Source organism: Corapipo altera, unplaced genomic scaffold, assembly GCF_003945725.1.
Source record: "Corapipo altera isolate COAL_440 unplaced genomic scaffold, ASM394572v1 104, whole genome shotgun sequence".
Taxonomy (NCBI): Eukaryota; Metazoa; Chordata; class Aves; order Passeriformes; family Pipridae; genus Corapipo; species Corapipo altera.
The window spans coordinates 372,025-394,635 of record NW_020884920.1 but is presented as its reverse complement, the minus strand read 5'-3'; the positions used below and the strand labels follow the sequence as shown (position 1 = coordinate 394,635).

At 38.7% G+C, this 22,611-nt stretch overlaps 2 protein-coding genes across 5 annotated transcripts in view; one reads left to right on the top strand and one right to left on the bottom strand.

Annotated features, from left to right (window-relative positions):
* USP42 (ubiquitin specific peptidase 42) overlaps positions 1-16,620 on the top strand; it is a 17,820-nt gene extending 1,200 nt beyond the window's left edge. Inside the window, exons 2-17 of the mRNA XM_027656775.1 lie at positions 1,260-1,497; positions 2,237-2,437; positions 3,526-3,636; positions 3,799-3,901; positions 4,064-4,131; positions 4,282-4,352; positions 4,892-4,974; positions 6,959-7,070; positions 7,448-7,588; positions 7,791-7,891; positions 8,344-8,482; positions 9,140-9,871; positions 10,247-10,332; positions 10,961-12,448; positions 12,934-13,226; positions 15,520-16,620. Coding sequence (XP_027512576.1) covers positions 1,269-1,497; positions 2,237-2,437; positions 3,526-3,636; positions 3,799-3,901; positions 4,064-4,131; positions 4,282-4,352; positions 4,892-4,974; positions 6,959-7,070; positions 7,448-7,588; positions 7,791-7,891; positions 8,344-8,482; positions 9,140-9,871; positions 10,247-10,332; positions 10,961-12,448; positions 12,934-13,226; positions 15,520-15,560 — 3,999 coding nt within the window. The 5' untranslated portion in view covers positions 1,260-1,268 and the 3' untranslated portion in view covers positions 15,561-16,620. The remainder of the gene's footprint in view (positions 1-1,259; positions 1,498-2,236; positions 2,438-3,525; positions 3,637-3,798; positions 3,902-4,063; positions 4,132-4,281; positions 4,353-4,891; positions 4,975-6,958; positions 7,071-7,447; positions 7,589-7,790; positions 7,892-8,343; positions 8,483-9,139; positions 9,872-10,246; positions 10,333-10,960; positions 12,449-12,933; positions 13,227-15,519) is intronic.
* Positions 16,621-17,613: 993 nt separating this feature from the next.
* CYTH3 (cytohesin 3) overlaps positions 17,614-22,611 on the bottom strand; it is a 50,432-nt gene continuing 45,434 nt past the window's right edge. The window contains exons 9-13 of one of the 4 annotated variants that reach the window (XR_003529906.1): positions 22,113-22,189; positions 21,959-22,030; positions 21,670-21,824; positions 20,257-21,063; positions 17,614-19,258 (exon numbers count right to left, since the gene is read on the bottom strand). Coding sequence is in view for 3 of the 4 variants with exons in the window: in XM_027656778.1 (XP_027512579.1) it covers positions 20,991-21,063; positions 21,670-21,824; positions 21,959-22,030; positions 22,113-22,191 (379 nt within the window). In the remaining variant the exon portion in view is untranslated. Of the gene's footprint in view, positions 21,064-21,665; positions 21,825-21,958; positions 22,031-22,112; positions 22,192-22,611 lie in introns of those variants that run through there. The other 3 variants (XM_027656778.1, XM_027656777.1, XM_027656779.1) reach the window with 3 other exon arrangements.

Genomic DNA, 22,611 nt, shown 5'->3' with positions numbered 1-22,611 from the left:
CAAAGATGTCTTAATTTTTCAGTGGAATGAGAATGAATTTTTCATTTTTGTGCCTTATAATCTCACAAATGAAAAATGTATATAGATTGGATTTTAAATTGAGAATTTACAGGGGGGAAAAAATCTAATTAAAGGCTTTGTGCATAATTTGTCTTTTGTGGGACTAGAAGTTCTCCAATTTACTGTGCTGTGTTTGATCTACCTGAATTTTTATCATCAGCAATCAAGTTGTGCCATGAATCTGAAACTGCTTTATGCTTTGTTCTCTCAGATATTTCAGTACAACAAAGCAGCTTATGCTTTAAACCCTCAGTTAAGTTTATAGTTTCCCTAAACTTAAAAAGGCCCTACATCCTGTTGTAAGACAGTAGTAAAAATTTACATATAGAAATTGATAATATATTATGTAATTATTCAGCAGCTTACTATGCACACACAATTACACATAGTTAAAGAGTCATCATCTCAAAACCTAATCAGCATTTTATAAAGTACTTAGTGTCTGTTATTGCCTTTGCACTTGAGGGCTGAGGATTTGTTTTGCTTTCTTTTGCATTCAGCATTTTCTTTTTATAGCTTACATTCCTCTGTTGTTTTTTCCTGGCCAAACCTACAACTCTACATAAGTAGAACTGAAAAGGATGGGTTTTAATTCAACTTTTTGGTTGATAGTAAACATTGTAAATGTGATAGGTGCAAAATACCACAAGGAATGCTGCCAAAATTCTATCCAAACAAATACTTCTTGGAAGGGCAGAAGAAATCCAGGTGGAAATAAATTAGCAAGTGTTTTCTGGATCTCCTGTCCCAAGATTTCTCAGAGCTCTGTCCCACCATCTGTGTCTCAGAGGTGTGTGGTTCCCAGGAGCAAAAAGATATTGGCCAAACAACTCCTCCTGGATCTCAACAGGCCAACACTTGAATGTGCCACGGCTCATTTTAAGAAGAAGGTCTTCATAACTATAATGGTTTAAAATCCCATGGAAGTGTAAGAAATGCCATCAGTCACCAGCTCTGATGAAGTTAAAAGTAATATCAATTCAGTTTTGATGGACAGTTCTACTTTGTGTGTTTAGTTTCATGTTGGGTGCGATTATTTTTGAGTTTTGGAGGTTTGTTTCTTTGTTTTTAATCATACTTAGCAGCTGCTTGGTTCTGCAAGGTCTTTGAGACTCAGTGGCAGGATTTCCAATAGTCTTTTCTTTCTGGAATGCTTCTTGGTGTTCCTTATGTCAAACAGAACTTTTGCCTTGTTACAGATATGAACAATGACCATAGTTAACAAGCCAAAATCCTCAAAGTCTAAAAAATCTTCATCGAGAAGGTCTGACAAATCTATGAAACCCCGTACTAAAAAAATGACGTCACGCACCGCGAGTTTGGGCCGGGTACCACCTACAGAAGATCCAAACAAAGTCTCTGTGGACAAAGGCCCTGGAGGGCATATTTATTGTAGATCATCTCAAAAATCGAAGCCTTTTGCCCAAAGAGATCTAGGTAAGTGTGTCTTTTGTCCTCCCCTTGGTTTTTTTTCAAAACAAAACAAAAGTAGAAGCAGTTCTTAGTTGTTGCCCTGCTGTAAAATGGGACCACGATGAACCAAGACTTTAGTGACAGACTTCAATTTTGTGCATCCCCTGAGGCAACTGAAGGGCCAAGTGTTGCAGAACTTAGTTTTATCTCTTTGTAAATTAGTTTTGATCTCTTTACAATCAAATAAGGGCATCTTTTCATAATACATAGATTTACCTGGGTCTTTCCTGTTATGCAGAGGAAAGTACATTTTTCCATGGCTACTCATGGCTTCCGTTATTCAGAAGTCTTTGAATGATGATGCTGCTCAGGGAGAGATCTGGTATCTGTAGGGTTACTTTCTGTGCTACTTACTTGCTTATTTTTCTGTCTCAGTTCTTACTGTATAATTACAGGTGTAAGTTTGTGGTTTAAGTTACAGTGAGGAAAAACCCAATAATTTAATTGATAAACAGATGAAAGAGTATAGATGTAAAGAAGCCTGGTAGTAAAATAAGAGTGATAGTTTCCCTTGCATTAGAAGAATTAAAACAGGTAAATAAACTGTTGTCCAAACCAGTGTGTTGACCAGCAAATTGAAATGGCATCATGTGTTGCTGTGTTTTGGAGCTGGTTCTTCAGGGTGCTCCTGCAGGAAGCTACTCTTTAAATACCCGTTTTTAAAACAAAACCAGTACATGTCTCTCAAAATACAATTTTGCAGTTGTTAATGATGGGATTGCTCCGCCACAAAGAATTCTTTTTCCACCTGAGAAAATCTGTATGGATTGGCAACAAACCCAGAGTGTTGGGGTTGGGCTGCAGAACCTCGGCAACACGTGTTTCCTTAATTCCACTCTCCAGTGTCTGACCTACACGCCTCCTCTTGCCAATTACATGCTTTCCCTTGAGCACACCAAGTCATGTGAGTACTTTCTAACGTTATAAATCTGTTGGACAGCTCTGAAGGTGAAAGAAAAACAGTGATTGCGTGAAGGAAAATTCTTAGTTGTCCTATTTTATCAGTAGAAGCAGGTTTTGAACATGATCTTAAAGGTCTTTTCCAGCCTAAACGATTCAGTGATTCTCTTAACAGGAGGCTCAGAACAGCAAATAAAGTGAATTTGTTAATTTAATGTGCTGTGGTAAAACTTAAAGAAAAGATCATTTCTTGCTTCATGTGAATAATGAAGTACATTGTAAAGGAAGGCATTTGATGAACATTTGGCATTTAGGTTTCCTGCTGGCAGAGAGGTGATAAAATTTGGGATGTCAGCTTTGGAGATTCTTAGTCTTCCCAGCCTGGATGCAATAATACTGTGGTAGATTATTGCAATGTAATGCAATAATACTGTGGTAGATTATATGTTCAGTGTTGACCCATTAAAAAAAAAACCCAAACCCTAGAAAGCATTACAGGCTAATCTCTTATGAACTGAAATAGAAATTTTTAGGGGACTGTGTTAAAATTTAGACTAATTTTATTCTCAATAAAAGTTTCTATTTTTTAGACCCTTGAACTGGTGTTCTTGGAATTCCGGTTTTCTGTTTGAATTTATTTAAGCCTAGGGGAGCCTCTTTTCATATCCATATGTATACTTTCTAGTCTGATATCTTAGTATTTGTTCCTAGAAATTTAATTATATATTGTTCTCATATATAAAAATTATTTCAGTTAAGAATCCTGGAATGCTTTGGGTTGGAAGGAACCTTAAAAATCATTTGGTTGCAACCCCCTGCTGTGGGCAGGGATCCCTTCCACTGGGAATGTTCAAGGTCAGGTTGGGTGGGACTTTGAGCAACCTGGTCTGTGATTCTACGGATTTTATTCTGTACAGTTCTGCGTAATAAAATGCCACAAAAATGTTGGGGTATTGGCACCTTAAGACAAGAGACTGTAGCTGGGAAAGTGGATATTGCACCTCTAAATTAAAGACTGTTATTCTGGGGGGAGATTTTTTGTAGCAATGCATATTTGACTAGACTGCAACACTTTCTTCTCTCACTGCTCAGGTCATGTAGAAGGATTCTGTATGATGTGCACAATGGAAAGTCACATCAACCAGGTCCTGTGTTGCTCTAATAATGCCATCAAACCTACATCTGTTATCAATGGTCTTAAAAGTAAGTAATTTAGTATAGTTTTATTTTTTCTAATTTTTTGAATTTTCTGAAGAGGTTTTTGATGCATATAAATAATTTTTATACTTTAAAGAAGAGGTATTTTAGAAATACTTGTTTTCTTTCATTCTATAAGAGATAAATAATAATCTTCTTGTTTATTAGGAATAGGAAAACATTTCCATTTTGGCAGTCAAGAGGATGCACATGAATTCTTATGCTTCACTGTTGATGCTTTACAGAAAGCTTGCTTGAATGGAAGCACCAAGTAAGCACAAACAAATTAACTTTTAAATGTTCCCTGACCTCTCTTACTCCTTTATTCACTATCACAAATTAAAAATCTATGTCCTTGGTTTTCATAAAAAATGTTTGAGGGGTTAACTCTGTGCCTTCAGTCTTCTGAGGTCTGACTCTACTTTATTTCCAGATTGGACAGATCTTCTCAAGCCACCACACTTATTTATCAAATATTTGGAGGATATCTACGATCCCGAGGTACTTTTAAAAGCATTTACTGTCTTTTGAACTGATCTGGGTCTGTTTGTCGTAAAGGAGTTTGTAGTTTGACTAAACTAGTATGTATTAATAATTTAAATTAGCAGAGTGTCCTTCACATGTTGTTAAGCCTTTGTATTTTGATTGCAGTAAAGTGCTTGAACTGCAAAGCAGTGTCAGACACGTACGAGCCGTTCCTCGACGTTACCTTGGATATAAAGGTGAGATGTTCTGTGAGGGTGGGTCAGGAAGTGTAAAGACTTGTAGAGCTTTGCAAAATAAGGTCATTTTGCATAAAGACATATATTGCTGGAACAAAAGAGCTTGGGAGTGGATGGGAGTGGATTGGACTCTGTTGTTCTGTGGAAGCCATGTAAATGGTCTCCATGTTTGTATTGGATTTAAGCTGGAAAAATAATTATTATATCTACACAAACAATGATACTATCATAGTTCTCAATTATTCTACTTCAATATACATGTATTGTTAGACTGATGGGTTGATTGTTCTCGTTACTGATGCTAAAGCATACCACAGATGCTCTCTGTGGCATTGCAGAATTTATTTATTTTGAAGTAGAATCATTTTCAATTGAGGTAAATGCTCAATGTACTGTTTCTGCCTCCTTTTTCACAGTGTTTGCTGGTTCACAATAGGTCACTTAAGTATGAACTAGCAAGGTTCTCTTGTAAAGTGCTAGTAAGTGTTTGAAATTTTGCATTTCTTGTGACTTAGTGCTCTAATCTCTTACTCATCCAGGCAGTTACATCTGTCACCAGAGCTCTAGAACAATTTGTGAAACCAGAACAACTGGATGGTGAAAACAGCTATAAATGTAGCAAGTAAGATCATTATTAATTAAACCTTAATACAAGATATGTGTTTAATGCAGTGCAGGACTTAAAGCAGAAGTTCTCTTTTGACTTTGTTTAGCAATAAACTTGGCTCTGTTTCATTTTATTTTGTTTGTACAACAAATACACTGAAATTGTTCAAAGCTTAGGAAATAAGGCATTTGTTTCCAAGTGAGTAATTTGTGTGTTTCTGTTTGAATATTTGGAAATACACTGTAAGAATTGTGGCCATTAGCTCACATTACACTTCTATTCCTAGTCTTGTCTATGCTGAGGCTTGTCAGCCGTCCTAAGTGTGGAGTTGTACTTTGAAATATGGCCAGAAGATAAAGGGAATGTCTGATCAGTAGTGGTGATCTGGAGCACGGAGCTGTGGGCAAGGATTTGGGGTGGGAGGTAACACCAGCTTCCTGAAGGTCCTGGTGTTCCCTGTGAGACAAACTGAGGTTGGGTCTTGGTGATTGTGAACAGACTAAGTGACAATCAACCTCTGTGGGCTCATGAAACAGTGTCTTGCACAATTCTGGAATTGTGACACCTGTGGATGACTTCTGTCCGAAATGAGCCACCCTAAACCTTAGTGAAAGCTGTGGAGTTCAGGTGTTCTGTGTGCTCATCAATATGGAAAATGTTCCAGCATATGTAAGAGCACTGAACACTTGTGTAAGGTATTTCGGCAAAACAAGTTAGTTATTCAAATGTAAACTCAGAAAAGCAAAGACCACCAGGCTTGGTTCTGTAACATTCCTGTCTGATCCTTCAAAATGAAAAATGTAATCCCTGCTTTTTGTTGTTGGAAAACTTTAGTTAATTAGCACATCTGAATGCAGATGTTGAATAAAGAGCATCCAACGGGCTATTGCACCACTTTAATCCCAGGTTCATTTTACTCTGTGGATCCCAGCAAGCAGCATGTAATATTTGAGTAATTCCCAGAGTTTCCAGATTATGGCTGAGGATGAGTAAGATAACTGTAATAAGCATCTCACATCTGAATTTCATGATCCTTCATTGATGTGAGGGGTGAGGAGTTTAGTCATGCATAAACCCAGATGTTTCAGTCTTTTTGTGAGTTAAAAAAAAGTTTAAAAAGGTTTGGTGTATGTACAGTATCATTTCCATTCCTGGTAAGCTATTATATTACTTTACAGTTTTTTCTAATTGATGTTTTCCTTTTATTTCCTACCACAATTTCATGATTTTTTTCTAATAAAGATTACTGCCTGAAAACTTTGTCTCTAATTACAGGTTTCATAGAATTGTATAAACCACTTTCTTTTTTTTAGTTATTTTGGGTGGGTCTCTTGGTTTTGTTCATAGGCTTTCTCCATCAGTTTGGAATTCTCAGCCTTGTGTTTTGACATCAGAGTTTGAAAAGAGGCTATTTAATTCTTTCGGATTGTTAACTCTTAACAGGATTTTTCTTGACAATGCCAAGTGACACGTTTCAGTCTTTGTCTGTGCTAGTGGTTGCATTTCAGGACTTACTCTGTACCTCCTGCTTTTGAATGCAACCAACAAAGATAAGTAATTTTGTTTTGAAGGACTGCAGATGGATTCAGTGTCTTTCCAGACAACCTCAGTACATGAAATCTTAAAGCTGCCCAATTGTCTCCTGCAGAATGTTTCCTTCCAGTGATTTTTTTTTTTTTTTTAAATTTTGATTTGTTTTTACATTTTTTACAGCCTTACCTTTTTGGCATAAGAAACGTTCAGGCATTTCTTTGGCTATCAAAAGATAATGTTCTAAATCCTTTATTCTTTGTTCTGTAGAGCTGTCCTCTTATATCCTGGTTTTTTTCCTCTGTTAACAAAGCTGAAATACAATGTATGGATTTATGAAAAGATCTAACATGTTATGCAAGTAAATGTCATTCAAATAGCATAAGCATGTGTGAGGGATGAAAACTTGCTCGGCTTTTGGGTGGGAAGAGAATATACTGTTAAAAACTTGTCTGTGCTTGTTTTTAAGGTGTAAAAAGATGGTTCCAGCGTCCAAGAGATACACGATACATCGCTCTTCCAATGTCCTCACAATATCACTGAAGAGATTTGCAAATTTTACAGGTGGAAAGATCAACAAGGTATGTTTACAGCTGTAATGCTACTTTAGCTTCTTGGAATGGAACATTTCCCAAAGATGAACACTCCATTTTAAAGTTGTTCATGTTTTCAGGCAGTAACTATAGTGGAAGAAAAGTCAATATAACAACTATGACTCCTTCATTTTTTAATAGTGATAAAGTTCCTGTGTGACCATAAGAACATACCTTGAAGAGCTAATTCTGTAGAAAACAGGTCCCTGCAACTTAAATTATTAAATATTATGAGACTAGGTATTCTTAAGTGAATCAAAAAATATATTCATATAATCCTAGTCTGTGTTTTTAGAAATGTTTTTTTCAGGCTATTCCATTAATTATTTCAGGATAATTTTTGAATCTTCTTTGTCTGTGTTTAGGATGTAAAATACCCTGAATATTTGGATCTTCGAGCATATATGTCCCAATCCATTGGAGAACCTCTCATCTATGCTTTATATGCAGTTCTTGTACATAGTGGCTTCAACTGTAATGCTGGGCACTATCTCTGCTTCATAAAGGTAGATACAGCTCCATTTCTAGCAGGGGAAAATCCCTGCTGGCAAAGAAATTAAAATGTTACTGGTAACATTTCGAGGGGAAAAGATTGCATTATGTGTTCTGTTTGCTTTGTTGTGGTATGTTTTGTTCTGTAGTGTTCTATCTGTGATGTCCTTTGGAACACATGCAATTCATCTGAAGATACATTATCTCTGTTTGCAGGCTGGTAATGGACTTTGGTATCGAATGAATGATGCCTCAGTAGAACTTTCTGATATCAAAACAGTTCTCAATCAGCAAGCTTACGTACTTTTTTATATCAGGTAATAACAACCACTAACACAAACCACATTTTTACTGTCAAATTACTTCTTCTTTTTAAAAAGTCTTTTCACCCCTAGGAAAATATTCCTATTTGTACAATTCACTTCTGTCTAACTGGGAATTCCCCATGTCATTTATTTAAATATCTTTCATTGCTTGGCCTTAAACTTCTGCACTCGTGTGTCCTGCTCTATATCTGCTCTTTGTAGCTGGCTAATTTAAAACAGAGGAGAAATGATGGCCACAGGTGATGTAAGGCTGAGTTACTGCTCCGAAAAGGATGTCGTTGTAGGAAGACCATTACCTAATTTTCAGTTTGCAGTCTTGGCTAAGTCTTTTGTATATGTCTTCCACGTCATATACACTGCTCCTGTGAAATTATAGGATGGGGTTTAATCCAGGAATGGGCTGAAAGAAAAGCTCTGAGCTGAACTCTCTGCTTTTGCTCCAGGCGCTATGACTTGACGCTGGGGGAACGCGCTTTTTACCTGCCGGCGCCGTCGTACCCCCGCCCCTTCCTGGGCCAGCGGGGAGCCAACAGCAAACAGCCTGGATTCATGGGACCACGGCTTCCTCCTCACATGATCAAGGTAATTAGAGGGGGGCAGATAATGGCACCAAATTATGGTGGGTTTTGGTGTGGAGTGGGTTTTTTTTGTTGTTTTGTTTTCCCTTCCACGCTGCAGCTTCTTCACAGCCCTCGTGCTGCAGCCAGAGTTGCTCGAACAGTGGCTAATCCTGAATTGTGCAGCCATGCTGCTTCACTATTTTATCCTCCCAACTCAGCTTTCTAAAGCACTGAGAGCTGTGCTCCTGAGACACTTTAAGTGGTCTATTAATGCTTAAATAATTTAAATTTAAAAAGTAAATATCTCCCAGCCCGCCCCCATCAGTGTCACTGCAGTTGAAACAGTGAAAAGAGATTGTCTTGTTCCTGATTACCAGAAGAAATATTCCAGTATTGTCAGGGAATGTTTAAAGAGGAAAATAAGTATTTTTTGGAATAGCTTTAGTCAATGTTAAGTTGTTTGAGTGGGTTTCAACAATGATGCTCATTTGATACCAATATGCAGTTAATCAGAGGCAGGAATTAAACACACTTGTTGGACTTGCACTTGTATTGGAAAGGGGGGTGTTTTTTTAGGTGTTGAAGCAATTTGTAGAAGTGTATAGTGGGAGAATTTGATGTTTTAAAACTTTGATTGCTGTGTTTGAACATGACCATTTTGCAATGTCTTTAAATGCAGAGTTCAAGTCGTTTAAATGGAAATGGACCCTTAAAAGAGGATCCCAGTGCAGTTGGTGTGGCTGTAAAAAGGCCTTCATCAGCTCCACCAACGGCCTGTGTTCAGAACTGGGCCATTTCCAGGCCTTCAATGACTGACCCGTCAAAAAACCAGAAGATCACTATCAGTATTCACAACAAACTGCCTGCACGTCAGACTGTGCCCCCGCTGGAGTGTCCGAGCAGTGCTGGGGAGGATGAGGAGCTGAGCAAGCCTGTTCCTTCATCCACAGTTACAAACTCCTCCGCAGCAGAGCCTACCTCAAATCTATCCACAGTGTCAGTCCCTGCTAATGTCTCCAAACAGGAAGTTCCTGATGAAATCTTTGTTGAGCCAGCAGTGAATGGAAACCCCAAACTGGGTTCTGAGAACATAGTCCCTTACGGTGCAGAACCTTCAGGAAAACCGGAGGAGTCAAAGGGCTTGTTTAAAAGGAATTGCAACGTGATATCTTCCAATGGAATTCTGATTGGGAAGGTGGTCCGTACATTGCATAATTCCCATTCGTCCTGTCCGAATGCTGAAGAAAGATCCCAGCACGAGCTGCCAAAAATTGATTCCCTAAATGGTGCTATTAGTTTAGATAACGAATATAAAGAAAATGGACTGAAACTTGACGATTCCACTTGCCAAGTCCAACCTGTTAAAGCCTCTGAGATGTTCTTTTCTAAAGCAAACGGAGTGCTGGAAACGGTGAGTTACATTTGTCCCATCTGGACTTTCTCACCTGTGATATATTCTGTGTTCATCGGCATTACAGTGTTCCTGATTCACGTGGAATACCAGGAAAACACACGGCACGAATTTCATCCTAACCCTTTGGATTTGCAGAGCTGAGCTGTCACGTGAGAAGCTGTCAACATAAGAGAAGTTCAGCTGAGATAATGCTTCATAAGTTTCATAAAATATAATGGGGGGGGGGAGTGGGATGATGTGTAAAATGAGGACAGCACAGGTAACTCAGGGTGCTCTTGTTTAACATCTAGTGTTGAAATTTTGCAAACAGCAGTTTTCTACTAAAGAGAGCTTTTCTTTTTCTGTTTGTTAACTTCTGTGTTTTAATTGTAGATGCCTAAAGCTTTGTCACCCGATCCTCAAGGTATCTTAGACTCTCTCACATACAGCCAGCTGAACAGCCTGTCAGAGGAAAAAAGGTAAAATGAGTACACTCTGTTTAAAAGAAGGTTTCATATAAGTTTATCATTATTTTACCTGTCTACTAATACTACTTAATAGAAAGATTTCATCAGTACTGAGAATTCCATGCTGCACATGTAGTATTGCAAACATCAGCACTGGGCACACATTATTCTGATACTAAACACTGGCAAATGCCTTTTGGAAAACTTTTGTAGAATGTTTTTACATTTTTCTTCCACTATCTGAAATACTTTTTCTATTCCTCTTTTCCACCCTAGGATGAGTGAATGTACATTCCCACCATCTGTTCTCCCATTTGGGGGAGAGTGGGAAATACGTGTGTTTATTTATTTTTTTTCTCGAGGGAGGGGAAGAGCAAATATGGTTGTTGTGGCTGTTGATGTGATTCAGAGCTGCAAGTGGAAGGAGATGGATGCGTTGGGTGTGGTTTTTTAAGGTAATACTTACAGAATTGAGAGAAGAAAAACACTTTCCCTGAGAGCTGAGGAAGGTGTAAGAAAGGTTTCTAAAGGGAATGTGTTGCAGAGTTTGGCATTAGCCACCAATTTTTTTACTTAAATCATAACATTTCTGTTTTAGATGGACTTTTTCAAGTTAAAAATATGCTCTTGTTTTGTGCAGTGTATCTGGACCTCAGAAATCTTCTGAGAATGATGGTCTTATGGAAACTGTAGTCATGGAAGCACTGTTTGCTTATGAAGAATCCAGGAAGGTTCCTTCCAATTTTAGCTGTGAGGTTGAGAAACTTTTTACTCAACCAGATTCTGAAACCATTTTTACCAAAGAAAAAGTTGCTGAAAGTATTATAACAAAAGCTGATAATGCACATCTCAATATCAATGGTCAGCACAAGGTCAGGAAAAAATCCTTGGACACTGAAGATGAATTCCTTGGGCAGCGTGAGTGTGAAGACATCAGAGATGAAGACAAACCAAGAAGATCAAAAGAACCTGAACTCATTTCAAAAGAAAATCCTTTGTACATCAAAGGGTCTCCTGAGAGCAAAGAGAAATTAGGGCAAACTTCCTCTGTGAAGCCTGACATTGAATGTAGTTCTAAAAGACTTGCATCTCTAGATATTACAGATAAATGCCAAGATACAAAGGACATTTCTAATAATTATGTAGAGGTACCACCTGTTAATGACTCTTCCATTACAAAACTGGATAAAGTATTGGAAAGCCAATTTTCTAGAGCAGATGAGGGACTGAGTAGTAAAATATGTGAAGAAGAGAAACATATGAAAAAAAATAAGAAAAAAATCCATGACTCTAAAAGAACTGACAAAGAGCACTACCGGAGGAAGAGAGAGAACTCAGACACTGAGGAGAGGGAGAGGCAAAGCAGGAGCAAAACAGATGAACATTCCCACAGGAGGAGGAGCTCTCGTAGCGTGGACACAAACAAGCAGAGTCGTCACAAGCAGGAATATTGCAGTGAGAGCAAGTACAGATCTTCCTATAATGAAAGGAATAGTCCAAGCAATGGCAGAAGCTCAGGGAAATACTCTCGTTACAGATCCCGAAGCAGAGAAAGGACAGAACAAGACAGGAACAGGTATTACTATTCCAAAGGGGAGAGAGCTTGGAATAGAGAAAGATACTACCAAGATGAGCCACGGAGATGGGAAAAATGCAGATACTACAGCGATTATTATTCCTCCCATGGAACAAGGGATGGTAGAGAGAGGAAGTCCTCTCATTGTGATAAAGACTATGACAAATTGAGCCAAGCTTACAGCAGGTCACACAAGGATTATCATTGCAAAAGCAGGTGGGCTCACAACCCACTCTCTCGAGAGGAGGATTTACATCACTTCAGCAGCCACAGAGCAAACCTACATCACTGTTCAGTACCTCAGCAGCATCCTGACAAATACTCCCGTGACAGGCACGTGCTCCCACCCCTGCCAGCACACTCACACCTTGAGGACTCTTCCCGGGAAAATGAAAAACTAAGGAATGGCAAAAGAAGATACTCCCACCAAGAAGACAGTGGAAGTGACATAGAAAAGAAATGCAGAAAGATAGATGACCAAAGAATCAAAAAGTATAAGAAGGTCAAGAAGAAAAAGAAGTCCAAAGATAAACATCGAGAGAAGGATTACAAGTAAGCAAGGATTCCAGCATAATCAGCAATTTTTTTCCTAATTATTTTCTGGGTATTTCTCATGTCTGCCTTTTTTTCCCATTGTTTCTGAGTTATTTTTCTATCATAATGTGACGGGATCATGTCATTAGGTTGGTCAAGTGAAGATAGGAAAGATATTGCTGAATTGTGATAGGACACTAGAGCTGGACATTGTAGTCAGAGTAACATCTGCACACGGTTTTTGATTAGGCTACAAATTGAATTTTTTTTTTTTAATTCCCCATATTCCACAACTAGCCCCTGTTAATGATTTGTGTACAAACCAGGAGCTGTTGTCCTTCGTTCTGAGGGCTTAAGTTTGCTGCATCTAAAGTAAGTTAGATGTGCAAAAGTGACCACAAAATACGCTGCAAGTCGTCACCTGTGGTAAAATAAATAACATTTCATATATACATCAAGTGCCACATCTGTCTCTCTATTTTTAACTTGCATGTTTCCTTCAGACTTTATGATTTGGATTGCTCTGTGCTCCACTTTGACAATGACAATCGCAAACATAAGAAAAAGAAGAAAAAGAAGAAGCACGACAGGAAACTGAAAGACTTATTGGAATATTTAGATCCTCATTTCCAGAAGAAAACATGGGAGAAGAAGGAAGAATCCCGTCCTCCAGATGACCATTTATGTGAGCAATACAGAAGCCAGGGCAGTAAACAACCCTATAAGGAAGAGAAGCCTTCTGGTGCAGGTGACAGCAAGAAATACAGCTCCATGGCATCCCATGAGTATGTCAGAGGTAAGGAAGCCCAGGGTGTTGGCAGGACTCCTTTTCATTCAGAACAATCTTTAAATGCTTCTGTGACCAAATCTCTGCTTTATATATTGTGGCTTCCAAACAATATCGTGGCAGGGGGGTTGGAAATAGATGATCTTTAAGGTCCCTTCCAACCCAAACCATTCTGTGATTTAAATAAAATACTGTGTCCAGCTATTTCATAGCACAGAAACTGCTGGTTGCTTATCAGAGTAACAGAAATTGGTGATAATACTGAAATATTGGTGGTTCAGGTGTAGCTCTGCCTTCTCCTAAGCACAGCTGTCAACCCTCCAGAGGACACCTCACAATTTAACACCTGGGGAGTATGTTAAATTCCTGCTATTTTATTTAGTTGTGGGGTTTTTCTGTTAGTACAGGCTTAAAAATACATAGAAGTAGGCTGATGAAGCAGCTCTTTCCCAATTTTTAATATTTTAAAAGAAGTCTGTTTGGTGCTTCTTATAAAAAAACTAAAATACAAACTTGAATGCCTGACTGAATTCACACTGAACTCCCAGATGTTGCTTGTCATAATCTTGACTTGGGCTCTCAGTAGATAAATGAATTAAATTAATTAGCTCTAGAATTATGCAATGAAGAAGATTGCACACTGCAACAAATGCAGCATCTAAAATCAAACTTGACAGCATTTCCCATGAAATTTTTTCTGAAGTGTTTGTTATAGAAATAAAACCTTTTAAAATGCCTGTTATCTGACATAAACCAGTTCCAGTTACTGATATATAAAAACCAGAACAATCCCCCAGCTATCTGTTTTGCACATGGATATTTGAAGTAATCCCTGAAGAAGACAGCTCACTATCCAAAAGCAAGTTTTATAGTTATATTTTCTACATTTTACACCTACCCACATTTTAAGAATTGGGTTAATGGTCAGTGACAATCCTGTTCATTACTAGCCCAGTGTTAAAAATGTCATTGTGGCTGAATGCATTTTGCTATTCAGAGAAGTTTAATCCTGAAAGAGATTTTAATTTTCCAGAATTTCATGTGGTTTCCACATTGAGGTAAATTGCCACAGTCAGTAGATTCTTGCACTGAAAAGTTTGCTCAAGGCAAAGAGGAAATGCATTTGTGGAAAACTGATTGTCTTTTAGGACATAAGCAACCAAAAGTGTCATTCTGAAAATACAGCGTGGAGGGGAAGCTGATTGTTCACCCGTTATTCCTTAACAAGGAAAATTTAAGAAGGACTGAACTGAGGTCTTTCAAATACTAATGCTGTAAAAATAGACCTTTTTTTTATTATACTGATATCAAAATAACCCTTATTGCACTAAAAGTGTCTTGGTTGTAGTGCCCTGGTTCCTAATAGGAACTAAACAGAGTAAAATGCTCAATACTGGTTTGGCTCTAGGGAGTTCTCTGGCCAGCAGATGGCAAACTTGGGTTTTTCTAAAGCAGTCTGAAGTACAGTGAGATTATTGTGCAATAATCTCATTGCACAAGTCCTGGAGCAGTGAGATTGCTGGGCTGTGGAGGTGAAGGAGGTGTTTGTTCATTGCTCATAACACGAGGGAGAGAGGAGGGCTGGGAGAAGCAATTTTTGTAAGTCTTGAGAATTTTAGTGTTTCATCAAATCCATGGATCTTAATTGGCTGCTTCTTGTGTGAAGTCAATATTCTTTTTGAAAAATGGCTCTCAAGTAAGATTCTCTGCATGATGGAATCCAGTCTGAAAAGAGGCCACTGTGGCAGTGTGTTTTTGGAGAGTGTTGAACCTCTCAAACAAGGTAGGGACAGGCAAGGAGCCACTGGGAAGGAATTGTGAGGTTGTGCCTTTTCCCCAGGGCTCGTGTTACTTCGAATCCATTAATAAGGATAGAAGCAGTGCTAAGTTGTGATGAAAGACAAAATCATACAGGGTGGGGAAGGAGCAGCTCTAAAGCAGTTATTTCCTCCAGCCTTACCTGTTCTCTCCAGCAGGTTTCTGCAGGCTCTGTTTGTGGGGGTAAGGTTGGGTCAGCCTGACCTCATCGATGCTGTCTAGGCAAAGCTTCAGCTAAACTCCATTTACCTGAGGTCCAGCACTTGCTATTACAGCAGGTGGCTCTGTCCTAATGCTCTGAAACAGGCCACCAGTCTTAGCCTAGAACTGAAACAGGGTCAGTCTGTGAGAGAGTTGGATCCTGTAGGCACAGAGCAGATGGAGCTGGGGCAGCTCTGAACCTTCTGTTAGAAATCAAGCCACTGAAACAGTTTTATGTTCAAGGCCACGACAGGGACTGACCTTGCTTCCTTTTGCCTTTCAGATGTGGAGCTGACTGATGAAAGCCTTCAATACTCAGACTAAACCCACCACCAAACCCAATGACTTCTTCCCATCAAACCCAGCAACCCTTTACCTTCAAATCAACGACTTTTTATCATCAAAACCAACGACTTCTTACCTTCAAACCTGACATTACCAATATTGACCATCAAAACTTAAAATTTATTATCAAAACAATTACCATCAAGACAAAAATCCAGTCATAAGTGGTGCTTAACATTTCTGTACAGATTTTACCATATAAGAACTTTTTTTTAGTTTTTAACTTGAGACTTTCTTTTTTAAAATATACTTCTAATCCAAAAGGGTGAAAACTTTTTACAACTGCTGAACATTGTAAATTACCACATAAATATCTCACTGAGGTGAGATAATGCCCTGGAATAGACCATCTCAAATGCTGCTTAATTACAGACTCAGGTTGACTTTATGTTATTCATGTAATGTTACTCCAAGTTAAGACATCTGGTGCAAGAGCGACCAGGAAGTATAAAAATTGCAACTGACAGTCTGTATATTTAATTTAAAGACTTATTTAAAACTTCACAAGTTTTGCAAGAGCTTCATTTTTATTTTTTCTGTGGTCTGACACTAGAAACTAATTTACTTCACATTTGAGTTATATTCAAGATCTGAAGAAAATCTTCTGGTTTTCAACATTGTGAAACAACAAATATGCAGTTCTGAATGTATCTCTGAAGACTATTTGTATATTGTTCCATATGTTTTTATTACATTTTCTTAATATACTGTCATTTGTCTTAAGTCTCAGTTGTCTGTTTTGTCTCTCTAAAGTGTCTAGTTACAGACAAATTCATACTGTGATTTTTATTTTTATTATTAAATGCTATCAAACTGTGATGCACTTATTATTCACTGGTCCTGCATCAGGAGATGAGTGGGGAACCTGTATTAAATACAGTTCATCTGAATAATCTGTCTGGTTTATACAAGCTGTGTTGTTCAGAGATGTCTAAAAGTTTGATCTTTGTTTTTTTAAAGATAAAAAGCACTTGCCCCACTGTAAATATATAGCATGTAAAATTTATATAGTATATAAATACAGCAAAGTTAAAATGGATTTTTACTTGAGTTTTACTTGAGTTATTTAACATGCACTGTGTCCTGGGAGCTGGCAGAGCGTGGCCGATACTCGAGGAGTCCCATCTTCCTCTCAGTGTAGGGGAGAAGATGCTGCCGGTGTGACCCAGAGAAGATCGGTAACCTGGGACTGCAGCTGCCTAGACAAGGATGCAGAAGCCTTTCTCCTCTGAACTTAAAAGCTTCCCAAGCCAGGCACAGGCTGGGAGCTCAGCAGTAGCTTTTTATTGTGTGCGACACTAAAAAACAGAAAAAGAAGGAGCGAGGTTAATGTTTTACTAAATACTTAATCTTTTGGTACATGGAGAACACCGTAAAGCCAAACAAACCATAAGTGTACCTGCATAATGTTCCTATGGCAACAGTTATGTGACGTTACATAAAGTAACATGGCAAAGTAACCAACATACCTGTCCTGTATCTGGCTTTTTTTTCCTCTTTTGTCCTCTGGCTCCAAGGTTTGGTGTCTTGTCCTTTGTCCGATGAGTAACTCCGGCACAGATGTGTCAAAGCAGTTGGAGTGGTGACTGTTGTACCTCGTTCAGAGCCCCAGAGGCAACAACTGCCTGACCTGGCTCTGGAGCAGCACAGGGAGGGCCCTCGGTGACACTTCCCTGAGAGCTGAGGAGCAGCATCAGCTCTTTCTAATTGAGGAAACTAATTAATCTACCTGAGGAGAAGAGAGCTGATTTCCCCCCCCTTACATTTGACTGAAATTCACGGAAGGGAACTGACAAAACACTTTAATTTAGGGTGGCTCTCAAGGGAAACCAGCTCTTAATGGAGTCACACTCAGTGGCAGCAGTTGAAGGGTTTTCTCTCTGAAAAATTAAACCTGATAATTTGAATTACTGTGCCTCAAAGCAGGGAAAAGAGGCCTTTTACTTAAAAGTAAAATTAAACTGTACTCTCTAAAGAAGTAGTCAGCAATTGCCTCCCAAGCATTCCTGGTAAATGAGGAGATACACAACTGTACAGTTTCACACTTTATTTTTGAGAAAACTGACAGATTTAAGCAACAGATCTTAATGATAAATGAAAACATTAATATTGCAGTGGCTTTACATAAGAACATCACATTTTTAACAGTGATACAGAGTATTTGTCATGCAAATCACTTGTGTACACCAAGTAATACTTATATCAATACATAACTGTACAGTATTTACATTTTATATTTAAACTCTAGCTAGAAACATTTTCCAAAAAAATATAGAAATGAAACTGGTAAGCCACAAGTCTTAATTTGTAGCATTTGGTCTACAACAGACCCAGCTTTTCCAGCAAGCATATCTACATAGATATGTAATAAATCTTAAAAATATGCATTGTTTTTTTTATATATGAAGCATTATAAATGCTGCTCAGTTTACAAAGGTTCAGTTTTGTACCAGTTTAAAACAGTTCAAAATGTTAAGTGATGCTGAGCTTATTTTGTCAGAATATTGTAAAATTTAAGTCAGTCCAGCTGAGCTTAAGTTTTCTGTACAGTTCTCTCCCAGTTGCCCTGGCAGTGCCCAGTGGGTCACACACTGAGCACGTGGCAGGAGCAGCCCTGGCTCTTGCTGCCCCTGCAACATCAAAACCAAAAAGCTGGAAAATTATCCAAGTTTCAGTGCAACAGGAAGGGAGAACCTGTTGTCCCCAAAGGACTGTTCCTCAGCATGGCCAAACTGTAACAGATCCTGCTTTAGGCCACCGAGCAGCCACTCTTAGTAGCCACCCCTGGACTTGAAGCCCAATAAGAAAAGGGAAAGGTTGAGAGATTTTTCTTCACCCTCGTGGATAGTACCTGATATGGCCAAAATTTTCACAAGCCACTTTGTTTTACTGGCCTGGTGGCCTGTGGAAATTTTGGGCCAGTTTCACTCCCTGTTAATACTGTTACAAGGAACATTTGAAATCAAATATTAACACACACGAGAAGGCTGTTCCATTAGCTTTGGTAAATTAAATAGATACATTGAGCACCACAAGTAGCTGTTTAAGATGTTGCATTTCAATGCTAAGAAATAATGTATTTCCTGCTATAATATCCTCAGTTACATGTTACTCTAAATAATTACCTCTGCAGGATATAAGAACTTCAAAACTAAATACAGCAAATGAACTCTCAAGGCATTTCCTTCATGCTCAAAGGCAGACATCCTCACCTGGTTAAATACACAGATTTGCTCAAAGGTGACATTTCAGAAGATAAGAATTGATACAAAAGTGCTTCAATGGCTTATTCATGCTTTTGGAATCTCACGTTTCTCCAGAAATACTTTTATTTGCTGCCTCTCACCTTTATGTTCACTAAGTACCACTGATTGGCTTGTTACTATTTGCATTACAAATCTACTTGTCCAAAGCTAAGACTGATGGAAGCAGTGCTTGAAAACAAATCGTGTCATTGCAGAGTGGAAGACTCAAAACAAGTGTTGGCAGCAGCTCCTGTCATTGTGCTGCTTCGCAAACACAAGACACATAATTTCTGTAAAGAGTTTAAAATGTGTTCCATTAAGCAAATATATCCCCACACTGACACTTATTCAAGGATTCTACCTCCTTTGGTTGAGTTTTACTCCCTTGGAAGCACTCGGATTTGAACATTCACCCAAGCAATCCCACACACTCTGGGGAAAAATCGAAGGTGTAGGAAAGTTTACTTTGTTCTTTTCCTCTCAGCCTCTTTTGCAAACATGCAATAAAGCAAAACACTCACAGGCTGGCAACTCATGCAAAACAAGGCAAATTAGTAAGACAGAACAATGAAACAACTCTCCCTTGCAGTTCAAAGGAGATTTGACACGGATCAACTCAGTGAGTCTGTGGGTTTGCCACAGCAAAATGTGCAGCACATTTCCCTACAATAGATCCAGGGATGCTCCTGTAACTCCAACAAGCAAAACTACTTCGACATTTTGGGTCTCCAAAGTGTTCACTGGCATGGTAGGCATGGGCTCAGGTTCAACAAGTTTTGGAAAAACAGAGTACCAACAGAAGCAGTAGGGTCAAAAAAGCCACTTTTTGCCTCCATTGTGGAATCAGGGGCTTTACCCTTAAGAACAGTGTGTGTGCCATCAATAGAAAACACTGGAGTAAAATCTGCTGTAGCAGTTGACATGTTCCTGAAAGACCCATCAGCAGGACCACAAGGATCTGCCACAAATTACAAAAACAACAGAGAGACATGTGCTCATGGGGGAGTCTACCTGCACTAGGTAATCCATTTATTTTTTAAGTAAAAATAAGGATGTCTCCTCATTTCTTAAAATATCAACTGCTGAAGCACAGATCTGAAAAACTGCCTCAAAGAATGTAAGAAAAGTACTGAACTTCTCTGTATGTCCAAAGTTTGTTATCAAGCAAAGGAATGGCTCCTGCTTGCTTAACTCTCCAGGGCTGCATCCTACAGAAAGATTTCACCTTTTTGGTTTTTTCCTTTGAAAAACAGGAAATGCATGTGAAATGATTTGGGGGTGTTTTCACATGCAAAGCCTAAGCTCACTCAAGCCCTGTCATTCCTTTAATACTAACTTAGTGTTAATTAAACTACAACGTATCTAAAACGTAAGAAGGATGTTACTATATAAAAAGCAGATTAAACCAGTCATTAAACCTTAGTGCTTACTGTGACTATGAGCAGACAGGAATGAGTTTTAGCAGACTGGCAAATATCAGAGCATGTCTGTACTTCGTGTCATGTCTACAGGCTCAAAGCTTTGCTGCTGGGACCTGCCTGTATTTCAGTGCACATCAACCAAACCCTCTGGCACCATGAGGTACCTACACAGCTGCCAGTCTGCTTAGTTGCACTTCTGAAGAAAAACTGTTTCCACAAAGGCAGGAGAGAAATCCTGACTGAAAGCTGCACTCAGCTGTCCCTGGGAAACACACATGACTTGGGAACTCACATGGAGATGGGGGGGTTCTGCTCACAGGAAAAGGAAGTGCCAGATCATGCCGTGCTCCACTGCTGGTGCTGCACTTTAGTGAGAGATGAAAGTCTTAAAGTCACTCCTCCTTTTATGGGAAATGCTCTCAAATGACAAGTGAAGGACATTTAACTGTCAGCCCTGAACTCCACCCCTCCCAACCCAAGTAAAATGAAGTTGTAACTAATACAAATGAAAACAAGGTTTCCATGTTTTCAGCTGAATTCTCTGGGATTTGAAGCTTCCTTCAAACTATATGCCAGTAACTATTTACCCTGAAAGGTCTTGCCAAGTTTTTATGCCATAGTAAAGTGTATATATATAAAATTTACAGTAATTGTCTTCATTTAATTTGTCCAATTTTTACACTATGACTCCACTGTACGCTCATTTATAGGTTGATGCAGGTCTACAAGTCACTGATTGTGTTCTATTTCTTGTTTGCAATCCTTCGTTTCCTTGTTGCCAGCATATCATAAAAGGGATCCCTGCTGATACTTGCTCTGGAAGGAAAAAAAGGAATCATCAGTTTGGTTAACAAGTACCTGGTTTTGAAAACTGAAACTATTTTGTTGTCTCTTCCCTATGGATGAGTCCACATTCTTAATAAGATAACGGATGGTTGACTTCTAAGCACCACAAATACTTCTTTAGCAAAAGATGCTATTCAGCTATGATTTATTAAGAGTTCATACCTTCATCTTGATTATTATTTATTTCTTTAAGTGTGGGTCTGTTTATAAACTTTCCAAGAGAAAGTCAAGCTGTGACAGTTTAAAGCTGCCTGTGAACACACTTAAGATACATGTCACCAAAGATAATTATTAAAGTAAGAATCCAACAAAATTAGGTTTAAAGGCAATTCACACAAGGTTTTACATCTGCTTAAAAAAATAAATCTGTATTTTCCTCATTTGAGTTAGTAGCACTATTTCCTTAGGACCAGACAGTAACAGGAGAGTTGCATCTTGATCCATCAACCCCACGGAGCTCGTCATTAATCCCAGAGGACACTGCAACATCAGAGTTCTTCAAACGAGGTAGAACAAATTCTGTTAGTACCAAACTCTGAAAAGAGCTCTGAAAGACATTTAAGACTTTAAACTCACTTGATAGATTTAATCCACTCCTCCTTTTCTTCTGGGGTGGGAGCAGATATTCTGTACACTACGTGGTTGCCTTCCACCACTCTGCCATCAGCTTCAGTTTTACAGGCTTTAATTACTTGACCTTTATGACTGGGGTTATAGAGCTCAAAGCAGTTCTGGAGAGTAGAAATCAAGAAATAAATTTTAAAACATAAAAAAACCCCCCTGACAAATATATTCATTTAACAGTACAATTAAGCTCTATATGGTTTACTTTTCTTCATTAAAAAAAAATACAAAACTATCTTACTGGTTTTCTAGGGTCTTCAACTTCTCTTATGCTAAGATTTTCTAACGGAATAATTCCTCTAGGTTCTTTGTCCTAAAAAAGTTAGGAAAATATCACATTATTAGCCACTTAAATATTCAGATTACAAATGAAATGCACCATGCTTTATACTCACTGTTGTGTATTCAAAGTAATACAGGCAATTATCAGTCAGAATAAACCATCTCCGTTTCCATGTTTTTACTCTTCCCCCTACAATCAAAAGGTAGGCTGGAATTAAACATGTGCTGCTGTCAAGGCTTCAACAACAGGTAAGGAAATAATTTAGTTTTGCTTGTTTTTTTCAAAATATGGTTTAATTCCTTCATGGTAAATGGATCAGGCACAGATGGGTGAGGTTACAGAACACGTTACTGCAGCTCTTGTCCTGAGGCAGCACTAACTATGGTGGTGCTGAGCAGCCACGGGAGCCGAGCACGACAGCACAGGGCCAGCCCTGCTCCCTCTGTCCAGGCCTCCACAGGGGTTTATTGCCCCAAGAACATTAACACACACAGTCCTGGGCACAGCCAGTGCTGCCAGGGCCAGGGGAGGTTGAGTGAGGCCAACCCTGGGGCTGCTTTAACACACACAGCCACTTGCTCGCACTGGCAGTGGAACTGCACGGATAACTA